At 45.6% G+C, this 15,156-nt stretch overlaps 1 protein-coding gene across 1 annotated transcript in view; it reads left to right on the top strand.

Annotated features, from left to right (window-relative positions):
* The window catches only part of RNF31 (ring finger protein 31), a 76,429-nt gene that overhangs the window by 40,990 nt on the left and 20,283 nt on the right, over nucleotides 1-15,156 (top strand). Inside the window, exons 15-16 of the mRNA XM_077299486.1 lie at nucleotides 9,978-10,067; nucleotides 10,382-10,496. Of these exons, the coding sequence (XP_077155601.1) occupies nucleotides 9,978-10,067; nucleotides 10,382-10,496 (205 nt within the window). The remainder of the gene's footprint in view (nucleotides 1-9,977; nucleotides 10,068-10,381; nucleotides 10,497-15,156) is intronic.

Here is a 15,156-nt window from a genome sequence, read left to right on the forward strand (position 1 = left end):
TATATAATAAATACCTAACATACTGAAGAAAGAGACAAAAGACGCATGTTTATTATTATTATTTATTATTTATTCATATAGCACCATTGATTCCATGGTGCTGTATATGAGAAGGGGTTACATACAAATTACAGATATCACTTACAGTAAGCAAACTAACAATTACAGACTTATACAGGGGCGAGGACCCTGCCCTTGCGGGATTACATTCTATAGGATGGTGGGGAAGGAGACAGTAGGTTGAGGGTTGCAGCAGCTCCAGCGTTGGTGTTGTTTAGTGCGGCAGTAATACATTTTCTTCTTGTTATGCAGCTAGAGAAAAAAAAAACTATTTGAATATGGCACCTGCTGCATCTGCACAGTAGCAGCTGATGGTGTCCTAGCTGTGATCCGAGAGCTGCTACTGCGCAGGTGCCTGCGGTGCCATCTTACTGGAGAAGAAAAAAAAATTCTTCCTCCAAGATGGCGCCGACCGCACCTGCGCAGTAGCAGCTATCCGTGCTAAAGCTGTGATCCGAGAGCTGCTACTGCACAGGCATGGCTGGTGTCATCTTGGAGGAGGATTTTTTTTTTTTCTTCTCCAGTAAGGCTTCTTTCACACTTCCGTCTTCCAAATCTGCACAGGATCCGTCAAGACGTTGAAATGACGGATCCTGTGCAGATTGTGGAAAACTTCTGAACTGGGCCCATCTTTCTGACGGACCCGTCGAGCCTATGTGCACCTGTTGTGTATGCGTCTTCGCAGCGGAAAACCGCTGCGAAAACGCATGCACAACACAAACCAGGTTAAAAAAAATAATCCCAGTGTTCTCACCTACCGGCGTTCCCACGCAGCGATGCTCCCGGCAGCTAGCGTTACTTCCTAGTAATACATTGTGAAATCTCGAGACCGCAACTTCTCGCGAGATTTCGCAATGTATTACTAGGAAGTAACGCTAGCTGCCGGCAGCATCTGAGGCTGCGCGGGAACGGCGGTAGGTGAGAATATTGCAATTTTTTTTTTTATTTATTATTTTTAACATTATATCTTGTTATTATTGATGCTGCATAGGCAGCATCAATAGTAAAAAGAGAAAGAGAGCGAGAGAGAATTTGCCTGATGGGAAATTGTTCCACGCATGCTCTCTTTGAAAAGACTGGATCCGTCGCTGGATTCCTGCTTTTCACAGGCAGCGATGCATCCTGCTCCCATAGGCTTCCATTGTAGCCAGTGATGGGCAGCGCAGGATGCGTCGCTAACCGATTTTCCGACATGCAGAAAAAATGTTCCTCTGAACGTTTTCTCTGCCCGACGGACGTTTTTTTTTTTATGCAGGATCCAGTGCACGACGGATGAAACGGATGGCCATCCGTCACAATCCGTCGCTAATACCAGTCTATGAGAAAATGCAGGATCCTGCATTCTCAAAAAACGACGGATTGTGATGGGAGCTGAAAGACGGAAGTGTGAAAGAGGCCTAAGATGGCGCCTGTGCAGTAGCAGCCCTCGGATCACAACTCGACACTGCTGCTACTGCACAAGCACAGCAGGTGCCATTTTCAAATAGTGTTTGTTTGTTTTTTTCCAGCTACTGAGCTGGATAACATGAAGAAATTGTATTATTGGCTCACTATCCTTGCAATTATGCAGAAGTGTTTCTTGTCTCTTTCTTCAGTATGTTAGGTATTCATTATGCAAACTAAGGGGGCAGGTCAGTGAGGGATCAGTTACCGGTCAGCTTTCTGCATTATGAATGTACTAGATGGTGGCCCTATTCTATCGCATCGGGTATTCTAGAATATGCATGTCCACGTAGTATATTGCCCAGTCACGTAGTATATTGCCCAGTCACGTAGAATATTGCCCAGTCACGTAGTATATTGCCCAGTCACGTAGTATATTGCCCAGTCACGTAGTATATTGCCCAGTCACGTAGTATATTGCCCAGTCACGTAGTATATTGCCCAGTCACGTAGTATATTGCCCAGTCACGTAGTATATTGCCCAGTCACGTAGTATATTGCCCAGTCACGTAGTATTTTGCCCAGTCACGTAGTATTTTGCCCAGTCACGTAGTATAATGCTCCATGCCGTTATGGTCCCATAGATGCCCCATATAATGCTCCATGCAGTTATGGCCCCATAGATGCTCCATATAATGCTCCATGCAGTTGTTTATGGCCCCATAAGATGCCCCATATAATGCTCCATGCAGTTATGGCCCCATAGATGCCCCATAGATGCCCCATATAATGCTCCATGCAGTTATGGCCCCATAGATGCCCCATTTAATGCTCCGTGCAGTTATGGCCCCATAGATGCTCCATATAATGCTCCATGCAGTTGTTTATGGCCCCATAAGATGCCCCATATAATGCTCCATGCAGTTATGGCCCCATAGATACCCCATATAATGCTCCATGCAGTTATGGCCCCATAGATGCTCCATATAATGCTCCATGCAGTTATGGCCCCATAGATGCTCCATATAATGCTTTATGCAGTTGTTTATGGCCCCATAAGATGCCCCATATAATGCTCCATGCAGTTATGGCCCCATAGATGCCCCATATAATGCTCCATGCAGTTATGGCCCCATAGATGCTCCATATAATGCTCCATGCAGTTATGGCCCCATAGATGCTCCATATAATGCTCCATGCAGTTGTTTATGGCCCCATAGACGCTCCATACAGCATTGTACCAGATGTAATGCTGCTGCTGCTGCAATTAAAAAAAATAAAATAAATCACATACTCACCTTTCGTCGCTGCTCCTCAGCGTCCCATCTCTCCGCACTGACTCTTCAGGCAGAGGGCGGCGCGCACACTAATACGTCATCGTGCCCTCTGACCTGCACAGTCAGTGCATGAGGACGGGAAGACGGAGCGGCACCCGGCGGATGGAACGCGGACAGGTGACTATGAAATACTCACCTGCTCCTGGCGCTCCTGACGCTGTCCCTGCCTGTCCCATGGTACCGCAGCTTCTTCTCTCAGGGCCTGTGGTTACGTCGCGGTCACATGACCGTGACGTCATGGCAGGTCCTGCTCGCGCAGGGCCTGTGATGACGTCGCGGTCACATGACCGTGACGTCATGGCAGGTCCTTGTCGCACACCAAACTTAGCACCGGAACCTGCCGCTTGCATGGACCGGTCACCGGAGCGTCGGAAAGGCGGCGGAAGGTGAGTATATAATGATTTGTTATTTTTTTTTAATTATTTTTCACATAACATGTTTTTACTATTGAAGCTGCATAGGCAGCCTCAATAGTAAAAACTTGGTCACACAGGGTTAATAGCGGCGGTAACGGAGTGAGTTACCCGCGGCATAACGCGGTCCGTTACCACTGGCATTAACCCTGTGTGAGCGGTGACTGCGGGGAGTATGGAGTGGGCGCCGGGCAGTGACTGCAGGGGAGTAGGGAGGGACTAATCGGACTGTGCCCGTCACTGATTGGTCGCGGCAGCCATGACAGGCAGCTGGCGAGACCAATCAGCGAATGAATAACCGTGACGGAAGTTGCCGACAGAAGGACAGACAGAAAGACGGAAGTACCCCTTAGACAATTATATATATAGATAATTGGAGCACCACATACACCAACCCCGCCTTAGGGCACTAGCATATCATTAACACAAAACTGAAAATAAAGATTAAGGGTATGTGCACACGTATCTGTGAGGGCTGCGGATTTTTCCACAGCGGATTTGATAAATCCGCAGGGCAAAATCGCTGTGTTTTTTCCTGCGGATTTATTGCGGTTTCTATTGCGGATTCTGCTGCGGGTTTACACCTGCAGATTTCTATTGGAGCAGGTGTAAACCCGCAGCGGAATCCGCACAAAGAATTGACATGCTGCGGAATGTAAACTGCTGCGTTTCCGCGCGTTTTTTTCCGCAGCGTGTGCACTGCGGATTTCGTTTCCCATAGGTTTACATTGTACTGTAAACGCATGGGAAACTGCTGCGGATCCGCAGCGTGTGCACATAGCCTAAAGAACAACCATAAGACGGATTTCATGAGCCAAGGTATCATTTTAATCAGTATAACGGCGCCAACCTGACACTGTCTGTAGGTTACTGTGCACAATCCTGCTGACAGGTTCCCTTTAATAATATGTAACATCTTTCTTAAAGGGGTTTAACTACGAACATTTTAATCAATAGATCTTTGAATAATAATAATTTCCACAATTGGATGGGTTTTTTTTTTGTTTTGTTTTTTAAAAAGTTCCTGTGCTGAGATTATCTTTATTGTTCAATGGCCATGTCTGACAGTACAGGGACATGGTCTGATTGTACCACAGCTCCTGGGCAGGGGAGGAAGCAAAAGCGAGATTACAGACATTACAGTACGGGATCACAGCTGATTCTTTCTGTGAAGTAAAACCTTTCCCTGCCTGTTTTTAAGCAATCTTCTACCTCAAAGTAAGATGATCTGTGATCCCCTGCAGTAATATCTGTATACTCTCTCTTTCTGCCTTTCCTGCCCAGGAGCTGTGGTATGATCAGACCATGTTCCTGCACGGTCAGACACAGCCATTACACAGTACACAGCAGGGGCACATTTATAAGATTATCTCAGCACAGGAACATTTTTTTAAACACATAACGTTGTAAACCTTTTTTTAAATCCAAGATCTATTAATTAAAATGTTGATTAAAGTAAACTTTGTTCATTGGAAAATGCCTTTAAGTAGCTTGAAGTATGACACTTACATCCAATTTGCATAATAATTTGGAATGTGGTGTATATAGAATACTTCATATGAACAAACCTCTACTTCTGCTCTGAATGCATACCGTATTTAATGTACAGCGGGGAAAATAAATATTTGATACACTGCCGATTTTGCAAGTTTTCCCACCTACAAAGAAAGGAGAGGTCAAAATTTTTTATTGTAGGTACACTTCAACTGTGAGAGACAGAATCTAAAAAAAATCCAGAAAATCACATTGTATGATTTTTACATAATTAATTTCCATTTTATTGCATTAAATAAGTATTTGATACAATAGAAAAACAGAACTTAATATTTGAGACGGAAACCTTTGTTTGCAATTACAGAGGTCAGACGTTTCCTGTAGTTCTTGACCAAGTTTGCACACACTGCAGCAGGGATTTTGTCCCCCTTCTCCTTGGAGATCTTTTCCAGATCTTTCAGGTTTCAATGCTGTCACTGGACAATATTGAGTTTCAGCTCGCGCCAAAGATTTTCTATTAGGTTCAGATCTGGAGACTGGTTAGGCCACTCCAGGACCTTGAAATGCTTCTTACGGAGGTACTCCTTAGTTGCCCTGGCTGTGTGTTTCAGGTCATTGTCATGCTGGGAGACCCAGCCACCACCCATCATCAATGCTCTTACTAAGGGAAGGAGGTTGTTGGCCAAAATCTTGCAATAAATGACCCCATCCATCTTCCCATCAATACAGTGCAGTCGTCCTGTCCCCTTTGCAGAAAAGCACCTGTAAAGCATGATGTTTCCCCCCACCATGCTTCACGGTTGGGATGGTGTTCTTGGGATTATACTCCTTTCTTCTTCCTTCAAACACTGCAAGTGGAGTTGGTACCAAAAGGTTCTATTTTGGTCTCATCTGACCACATGACCTTCTCCCTCAGGATAATCTAGATCAGGGGTGTCAAACTGCATTCCTCAAGGGCTGCAAACAGGTCATGTTTTCAGGATTTCCTTGTATTGCACAGGTGATCATTTAATCACCTGCATAGAATGATTCCAGCACCTTGTGCAATGAGAAGGAAATCTTGAAAATACGCATGGTTTGAGGCCCTCGAGGAATGCAGTTTGACACCCCTGATCTAGATGGTCATTGGTGAACTTCAAACAGGCCTGGACATGTGCTGACATGAGTTATACCCAGAGAAAAATGGAGTACTCAGTCCCACATTCCGTAAAAATGTATATAACTTTATCAAATAATCATTTGATAACATACAACATAAATAGAACAAACAAGTATAAAGGGAGGGATCAGGTCAGACACAGGTGTACCAGCAAAATATCATAGAAATGTAAAGTGCCTAGTGCTCATGGTTAGTATGGGAAGCATCCACAATAACCCCCACAATGGGATCCATTGGCCAAACAGGTAATCATTGCTCAGTGGCAGCTTTTTAGTATATGGCAGTACTTATAAAGAATGCTTACCCATATAGTGGTGTGGTGCCGGACCCGTGTCTCGCCGCTACCAATGTGCTGACATGAGCAGGGGGACTTTGCAAGCCCTGCAGGATTTTAATCCATGACAGCGTAGTGTTTTACTAATGGTAATGTTTGAGAATATGGTCACAACTCTCTTCAGGCCATTGACCAGATCCTCCCGTGTAGTCCTGGACTGATTCCTGACTTTTCTCAGAATCATCCTTGCCCCACGAGGCGAGATCTTGCATGGAGCTCCAGACAAAGAAAGATTGACAGTCATCTTGTGTTTTTAATAATTGCACCAAAAGTTGTTGCCTTCCCAAGCTGCTTGCCTTTTGTCATATAGCCCATCCCAGCCTTGTGCAGGTCTACAATTTTGTCCCTGGTTTCCTTACACAGCTCTTTGGTCTTGGCCATGGTGGAGAGATTAGAGTGTGTGAACTGGTGTCTTTTAAACAGGTAACAAGTTCAAACAGGTGCAGTTTATACAGGTAATGAGTGCAGAGTAGGAGGAATTCTTAAAGAAAAACTAACAGGTCTGTGAGCGCCAGAATTGTTCCTGGTTGGTAGGTGGTCAAATACTTATTTCCTGAAATAAAATGCAATTTAATTATGTAAAAATCATACAATGTGATTTTTTTGGCTTTTTTATTTTTAGATTCTGTCTCTCACAGTTGCAGTGTACCTATGATAAAAATTAGACCTCTCCATTCTTTGTATCAGAGCTCTTGCTGTTTTAACCCCATAGTGACAGAGCCAATTTTGTCCTTAAAGGGAACCTGTCAAGGAAGGACCTATCAAGGTAAAAGAGACCCTTCAGCAGCACTAAGGCTGCATTCTGTGAAGGTGGCCCTTGAGCTTAGTATCCCTAGGAATGCTGATATAATCACTTTTATAAATTTCGAGTCATCTTCTATTGAGTCAGGGAGGTATGATTTCTCCCTGACTCAAGCGTCTCGCAGCCGTCCATCATTCCACCGGGTGCTGCCTCCTCTGTCTTGTGCCGTCACCCGCGCCTGTGCCGTGTGCGCTACCCTGTAACTTACATCAGGTGATATAAGTAGATCACGCCTGCGCACAGCGGAGGCCCCAGATCCCACCTCGCAGTGTGTTATGATGTATTCACACTGCGGGGCTGGGAATCTGACGCTTTGCGCAGGCACGATCTACTTACATCACTTGATGTAAGTTCCAGGGCAGCGCGCACGGTGCACACCCGAGAAATAATTGCAGAGCGCCGGTGACGGCACAAGACAGAAAGGAGGCAGCACCTGGTGGGATGATGGATGGCTGCAAGGCAGCGGAGTCAGGGAGAAATCATACCTCCCTGACTCAATAGAGGTATGGAGCGAAATTTATAAAAGTGATTATTTAAGCGTTCCTAGGGATACAAAGCATAAAAGCCACCTTCACAGAATGCAGCCTTAGCGCTGCTGAAGGTGGCTCTTTTACCTTAATAGGGGTGACAGGTTCCCTTTAAATGACCAGGCCAATTTTTACAATTCTGACCAGTGTCACTTTGTGAGGTTATAGCTCTGGAATGCATCAACGGATCACACTGATTATGAGATTGTTTTTTTTTTCGTGACATATTGTACTTCATGTTGGTGGTAATATTTCTTCAATATGACTTGCGTTTATTTATGGAAAAAAAAAATGGAAATTTGGCAAACGTTTTGAAAATTTAGCAATTTTCAAACTTTTAATTTTTGTACCCTTAAAGGGACTCTGTCACCCCCTCCAGCCGTTAGAAACTAAAAGAGCCACCTTGTGCTGCAGTAATGCTGCATTCTGACAAGGTGGCTCTTTTAGTTATTGGTGCAGTCAAAGGAGAAATAAAGCGTTTTATAATTTCGCAAAAATACCTGTCTTTAGCCCTGGAGGCAGGTCTTAACCCCCCTGCTGCACACGCCACACTGCCGTCACTCAAGGCTTCTTCGGCGCCGGGCGCTGCCCCCTCCGCGCTGTTTTCACATCAAATCCGGCGCCTGCGCTGTTTTGTTCTGCCTGGGGCAGTCGCAGTGAGCGCTGCCCGTCTGACCTCAGATGCAGTCTCACAGACTGCGCCTGTGCGGCCACCCAGCTTGTGAATCCCAGCCCCGCAGTGTGTTATGCATTATGCACAGTGCGGGGCTGGGATTCCTGGGCATGCGCACTATGTGTGTCAGCCACTCACCCAGGTCCCCCGCCTTACAGCGTGTGTATCTTCAGCTGATCGAGACTGTATCTGAGGTCAGACGGGCAGCGCTCACTGCGCCTGCCCCAGGCAGAACAAAACAGCGCAGGCGCCGGATTTGATTTGAAAACAGCGCGGAGGGGGCGGCGCCTGGCGCCGAAGAAGCCTTGAGTGACGGCAGTGTGGCGTGTGCAGCAGGGGGGTTAAGACCTGCCTCCAGGGCTAAAGACAGGTATTTTTGCGAAATTATAAAATGCTTTATTTCTGCTTTGACTGCACCAATAACTAAAAGAGCCACCTTGTCAGAATGCAGCATTACTGCTGCACAAGGTGGCTCTCTTAGTTTCTAACGGCTGGAGGGGGTGACAGAGTCCCTTTAAATCAGAGAGTGGTGTCACACAAAATGGTTAATAAATAACATTTCCCACATGTCAACTTATATCCGCACAATTTTGGAAACATCATTTTTTTGTTAGTACGTTATAAGGGTTAAAAGTTGACCAACGATTTCTAATTTTTCCAACAAAATTTACAAACCCTTTTTTTTTTTCTTTTTTTTTTTTTTTTAGGGACCACCTCACATTTGAAGTGAGTTTGGGGGGGTCAATATAACAGAAAATACCCACAAGTGACTCCATTCTAAAAATTGCACCCCTCAAGGTTTTCAAATCCACATTCAAGAAGTTTATTAACCCTTCAGGTGCTTCACGAGAACTAAAGCAATATGGAAAGAAAGAATGAACATTTTACTTTTTTCACAAAAATTCAATTTAGATCCAAACTTTTTTATTTTCACAAGGGTATCAGGAGAAAATGGACCACAAAATTTGTTGTGAAATTTCTCCAGAGTACAACGATACCCCGTGTGTGGGGGGAAGCCACTGTTTGAGCGCATGGCAGGGCTCAGAAAGGAGGGAGCACCTTTTGACTTTTTGAATGCAAAATTGGCTGGAATCAATGGCGGGCGCCATGTCGCATTTGGAGACCCCCTGATGTACCTAAACAGTCGATACCCCCAATTTTAACTCCAACCCTAACCCCAACACACCCTTAACCCTAATCCCAACCCCAGCACCACCATCGTAGCCCCAGCACCACCACCGTAGCCCCAGCACCACCACCACCACCACCGTAACCCCAACATTAGCTCTAACCCCAACCCTAGATCTAACCCCAACCCTAACTGCAAAGAATGGAAAAAATACATTTTTTTTAAATTTTATTATATTTACCTAACTGAGGGGGTGACAAAGGGGGGTTTGATTTACTATTTTTATTATTTTGATCACTGTGATAGACCCCATCACAGTGATCAAAATGAACCAATAGGATAAGTCTCCTATTGTTGTTGGATGCTGGCCGGCAGATCTCGGCGGGCACACTGCACATGCGCCCGCCATTTTCTTATGGGAAAATTACACGGAAGGCCAGGGTATGGAGCCGGAGGGTCCAGGGATGCCGGAAGTATTGGGGAGGGGCGGGCGGCTCTGGGGACCACATTTCTCTGTATAATATTGAATTAACAGACAAGTCTAAATATTTGCCAAAATTAGCAAAAAAAATTGTGAAGCTATAATCTCTGTAGAATGCAAAGAACTACACATGTGTACCCCAATAACTGTAACTAATGGACTTGTTTTTGTTTCTATTTTTTTAGTGTTCATTTGGATTTATTTATGAAGGAGATCAACTTGATGTAAAGTGTCCTCAGTGCTCTTGCAGCTTCTGCAGGAAATGCAAGCGACCGGTAAGTTTTAGAATGCTGAAATTTGGGCTGGGGAGCTCGACATAGATAACTAGTTAGATAGACTGCAAAGGAAATGAGCTAAGAAAAGATGGTTTATGTATTCTGAAGATCTATAGCCTAGATAAGTGCCCCAAGTGGGCATCCTAAAGCCATTGGGTCTAGTGGCATTGTGCCTGTCCCTTGCTATTGCCAGGACGATCTAACACGTAAAAATGCTGTACGACCTTCAAGTCGTCTTGTATGTATTAAACATCCTAAGTTTTTTTTTCTCTAAATTCTAATGAAACACTGTGACTTTCCTGCTTATGCTACAGTGGGAAGACCAGCATCGGGCTCTAAGTTGTGAAGATTTCCAAAGTTGGAAGAGAGAAAATGATGCTGAATATCAGGCACAGGGACTGGCTGTGTACTTGCAGGACAATGGGATCAGTAAGTATACAGGATAATGAGAACCTTCTTATTTTACTATGTCACGCATAAAAAAATGGAAAACTTCTCTAAATATAATTAATTAAACAATTGCTAGATGTACCATGTGAAGGGCGCGCATTTTATGCAAATATGACTATCAGGAGGAAGTGGCCGCCAGCTCCCAGCAATCTGAGCGGCATTACGTTACTCCAAAGCCTGGAAGTGATCTTACTGCTCAGAGCAGATGGATTATGTCTGGGGCCGTGGCTTGAAGCTACTGCGGGGGACAGTGTTATTTCATTAGAAGTGCATTCCCTGCCTCTGTGCACTGCTCCTCTATCCATCACTGACACACCGGTCTCTGCTCTGATCACAGCAGAGGGATGTCTAACAGCCATGGACACTTGAAGCGGTACACAAAGGTAGGCAAAAATTCATAAAGTATGGTATATACTCGTGTATAAGCCGAGATTTTCAGCACAATTTTTCTCGGTCTCCCATGACAGCACTACGGAGAGAGGGGATCCGCCCTTCAGGGACAGGAAACCTACAGATAAAAGGGCGGTACCTCTCCCTCGCATCAGTTGGTTTCCTGTCCCTGACAAGGGAACCTCTCTTCGACGGTACCTGTATGAAGACCGATGGACCGGGACCGGGCGGTCGAGTTCCGGCAGCGAGGAGGCTCCTGCCGCGGCTGGCCCGGCTCCCGAAGCCGCCACCGCTGGAACCGACGGGTTCTTCAGGGTGTGCGGGGGAGAGGTCGCCGCCAGACTCCGAGGGAAGAAGGGGCGCTGATCACCCGGAGCTCCTGTGCCCGGCCGCTGCACGCTCCGGGTGAAGAAAGATGGCCGCCGCTCCGGAAATGCGGCAGGACCTCCGGGCCATCGCCGCGCGCATGCGCGGTAATATCTTCTCCCTGAAGGATGGCAGAGAACCGGAAGTGCGGTGGACGCCGGGGGGGTGGCGCCGGTTACAAAAAGGGAGATGGTGCACACATGGTTGTCGCACTTTCTCCCTGTAACCATGGAGGACAGCGATCCACAGGAGCTGCAGCCTGGACAGCAGCGCCACAGGAAATCTGAAACAAAGAGTACCAGGAGTGGGTCTAGCAGCCGTTCCACACGGCGCAGCAGATCTGCTGCGAAGACTGATACTCCTTCTCAAGGACCTTCCCTACCAGGCCCGAGTCCCCCTCCAGAACCGGTACCTGCCTCCACATCCGATGGTGAGTGATCTCCGTGAATGTGCATTTTTTATAATGGGGCTCCCTCTTCTCCCTTACTAGGGTAAGAAGAGCCTGGAGAAAAGGAAAAATAGAGTTTGCCCCACCTGTAACAAAGCTTTACCAGTAACCTGGGACAAAAAGCTTTGCAAGTCATGCATTCAACATTTACTATGTGAGGAGACACCTGACTTTGCATCTGAACTTAAATATAATCAGGTCTGAGGTTCAGAATGCCCTTTTATCCTCCAAAAAAGAGGTGAAGAAAGTGAAGGAGTCGGTACATTCCCACTCGGTCCGATCCTCATCTGAAAATGCTGATTCAGACGATTCAAATTCCCCCCTTTCCTCTTCCGAGGAAGAGTCAGGCCGACATTGCTTCCCACTAGAAGAAGTGGATTCTTTAGTGAGAGCAGTTAGGGCTACTATGGGGGTGGAGGAACCCAAACCTGACAAAATGGCCCAAGATGTAATGTTTGGAGGTCTGGGACAAAAAAAGAGAAGAACTTTTCCCCTAAATCCTAATGTCCAGACATTAATTAAAAAAGAATGGGAGAAACCGGATAGAAGAAATTCGTTGGTACCCTCCCTTAAAAAAAAATATCCCTTCGAGGATGAGGCTTCCTCTTTTTGGGATAAGGCACCAAAACTAGACGTTGCAGTAGCCAAAGCCTCGAAAAAATTTGCGCTGCCGTTCGAGGACATGGGTACCCTCAAAGACCCGTTAGATAAAAAAGCGGATACTTTCCTCAAGGGAGCATGGGAATCGGCGGGAGGTAGCCTGAGACCTGCAGTTGCAGCTACTTGCACCTCCAGATCCCTTATGGTGTGGATCGACCAGCTGGAAAGTCAGATTAAAGACGGGTTACCCAGAAATAAATTGCTGGATTCATTCCCTGCAATGAGAGCAGCAGCAGCGTTCCTAGCGGACTCCTCGGCGGACTCCGTACGCCTAACATCTAAGGCCGCTGCTCTTTCCAACGCAGCCAGAAGAACCTTGTGGCTCAAGAGCTGGCCGGGAGATCTACAAACGAAATTGAAATTATGTTCTATCCCATGTGAGGGAAATTTTTTATTCGGAGAAACCCTGGATGACATCCTCCAGAAAGCGGGAGACAAGAAAAAAGGGTTTCCAAATCTGGGTCCGGTTCCATTTAAACAATCCTTTCGGAGCCGCAGATTTTTTCGCCGTAGACCCCCCAGGGAGCAGAATAAGTGGGAAGACGGAAGGAGAAGGGATAAGGGTTACCTCTTTGGCAACACCTCCCGTGATAAAAAGCTCTCCAAATGACACTTACCCTCCGGTGGGAGGAAGGCTGACATCATTCCTTCCCACCTGGAAGAAAATTTCCAACAACATCTGGATTCTAAATATCATACAGTTTGGTCTAAAAATAGATTTTGTCTCTTTCCCTCCCTGGAATTATGTACTAACTAAAACAAGATCCTCGGCAGCAGAACAAGCTGCATTAGAGGAAGAAATTATTTCCCTTCTGCAAAAATCGGTGATTCGGGAAATATCTCCTCAGGAAATAGGGGAGGGGTTTTTCTCCCCTCTATTTTTAGTACCAAAGCCCGACGGGTCTTTTCGGACTATCATAAATCTAAAAAACTTAAACAGATACGTCGTAAATTACAAATTCAAAATGGAAACAATAAGGTCCACTATAAAGATCCTTTTCCCGAACTGCTACATGGTTGTAATAGACCTAACCGACGCATACTACCATGTGCCCATCCACGATCAATCCCAGAAATTCCTCAGGATGGCAGTCTCCATAAAGGGTCAAATAAGGTTTTTTCAATACAAGGCTCTTCCGTTCGGGATTTCAATAGCTCCACGTATATTTACGAAAATAATAGCGGAAATGATGGCCCACGTGAGGGAACAAAATATACTAATAATCCCTTACCTGGACGACTTTCTTATCGCAAGCAACTCAGCGCAAAGTTGCAGGGAAAAAAAGAGACCAATTGATGTCCATCCTGACGGACTTGGGTTGGCTTATAAATGTAAAAAAATCAAAATTGGAACCCTGTCAAGTACAGGAGTTCCTAGGACTGACATTAGACTCTCGGGTCCAAGAATGCCGACTCCCGGGTCCCAAAAAAGACAACATATTATCTATGATAGCGCGAACATTACACAATCCCTCAATGACTCTAAGGAGAGCAATGTCGCTTCTAGGCTCTCTGTCCTCATGTCTACCAGCGATACCCTTCGCACAATTTCACACAAGAGAGCTTCAATGGCACATACTACAATGGCAGATGTTACTAAAAAACAAATTGGAAAGCCGGGTCATCCTAGATTAATCAGTTATTCATTCCCTTCTTTGGTGGGGAAAAGACCAAAACCTGTCAAAGGGAGTCCCTTGGGTACCAAATATCTCTCGGATAATAACAACCGATGCGAGCCCCAGAGGGTGGGGGGCCCACCTGGGAGACAAAGTGGCTCAGGGAAATTGGTCAGTTCAAAAACTTTTAGCATCCTCAAACCAAAAAGAACTTTGGGCGGTATATCATGCTCTTCTATTTTTTCTAGCCGACATTCAGGGACACCATGTCCGAATTCTTTCAGACAACAAAGTGACCGTAGCCTATATAAACCACCAGTTCTTCAGCCAAAATTATCAAACTGGCGGAAGAAAACTTACTATCCCTCTCGGCACTACACATCCAGGGTTCAAACAACGAAAGGGCAGATTACCTAAGCCGGACTCAGTTGAAACAAGGCGAGTGGTCCCTAAACCAATCCATCTACAATCAGATCACAAAAATGTGGGGGACACCAACAATAGACCTGTTCGCCAATTGCAAAAACAAAAAAGTAGGCACATTTTGTTCTCTAAGCCCGGAAGGGAATCCCCAGGCTCTAGATGCCTTTCTGATTCCATGGACACACAAACTGGCATACGCTTTTCCACCAACCATTCTGATTCCGGCAGTCGTTCGGAAAGTCACAGAAGACAAAACAAAAATGATCCTTATTGCCCCATTCTGGCCAAAAAGGGCATGGTTTTCCTGGCTAAGGATGCTATCGATATCAGACCCGTGGGTTCTACCGGATATGCCAGACCTTCTACATCAAGGACCAATCTTCCACCCACAGGAGTCGAACCTCCATTTGACAGCCTGGTTTTTGAACGGGGACTATTAAGAGAAAGGGGTTTCTCAGATAACTTAGTGGCTACGCTGTTAAAAAGTAGAAAACCCATCACTACTAAAATATATGGGAAAACATGGAGGAAATTCCTATCTGTCTCCAAGGTAAAGATCCAGGACGGGCCTTCAATTCCTAAAATCCTTGAGTTCCTACAAAAAGGTCTGGAGCACGGGTTGGCAGTCAGTACTCTTAAGGTGCAAATAGCAGCTTTAGGAGCTCTATATAACCAAAACATTGCAGCTAACCCATGGATAATAAGATTTATTAAGGCGGTTACAAGATCAAAACCC

This window comes from Ranitomeya variabilis, chromosome 1, assembly GCF_051348905.1.
Source record: "Ranitomeya variabilis isolate aRanVar5 chromosome 1, aRanVar5.hap1, whole genome shotgun sequence".
Taxonomy (NCBI): Eukaryota; Metazoa; Chordata; class Amphibia; order Anura; family Dendrobatidae; genus Ranitomeya; species Ranitomeya variabilis.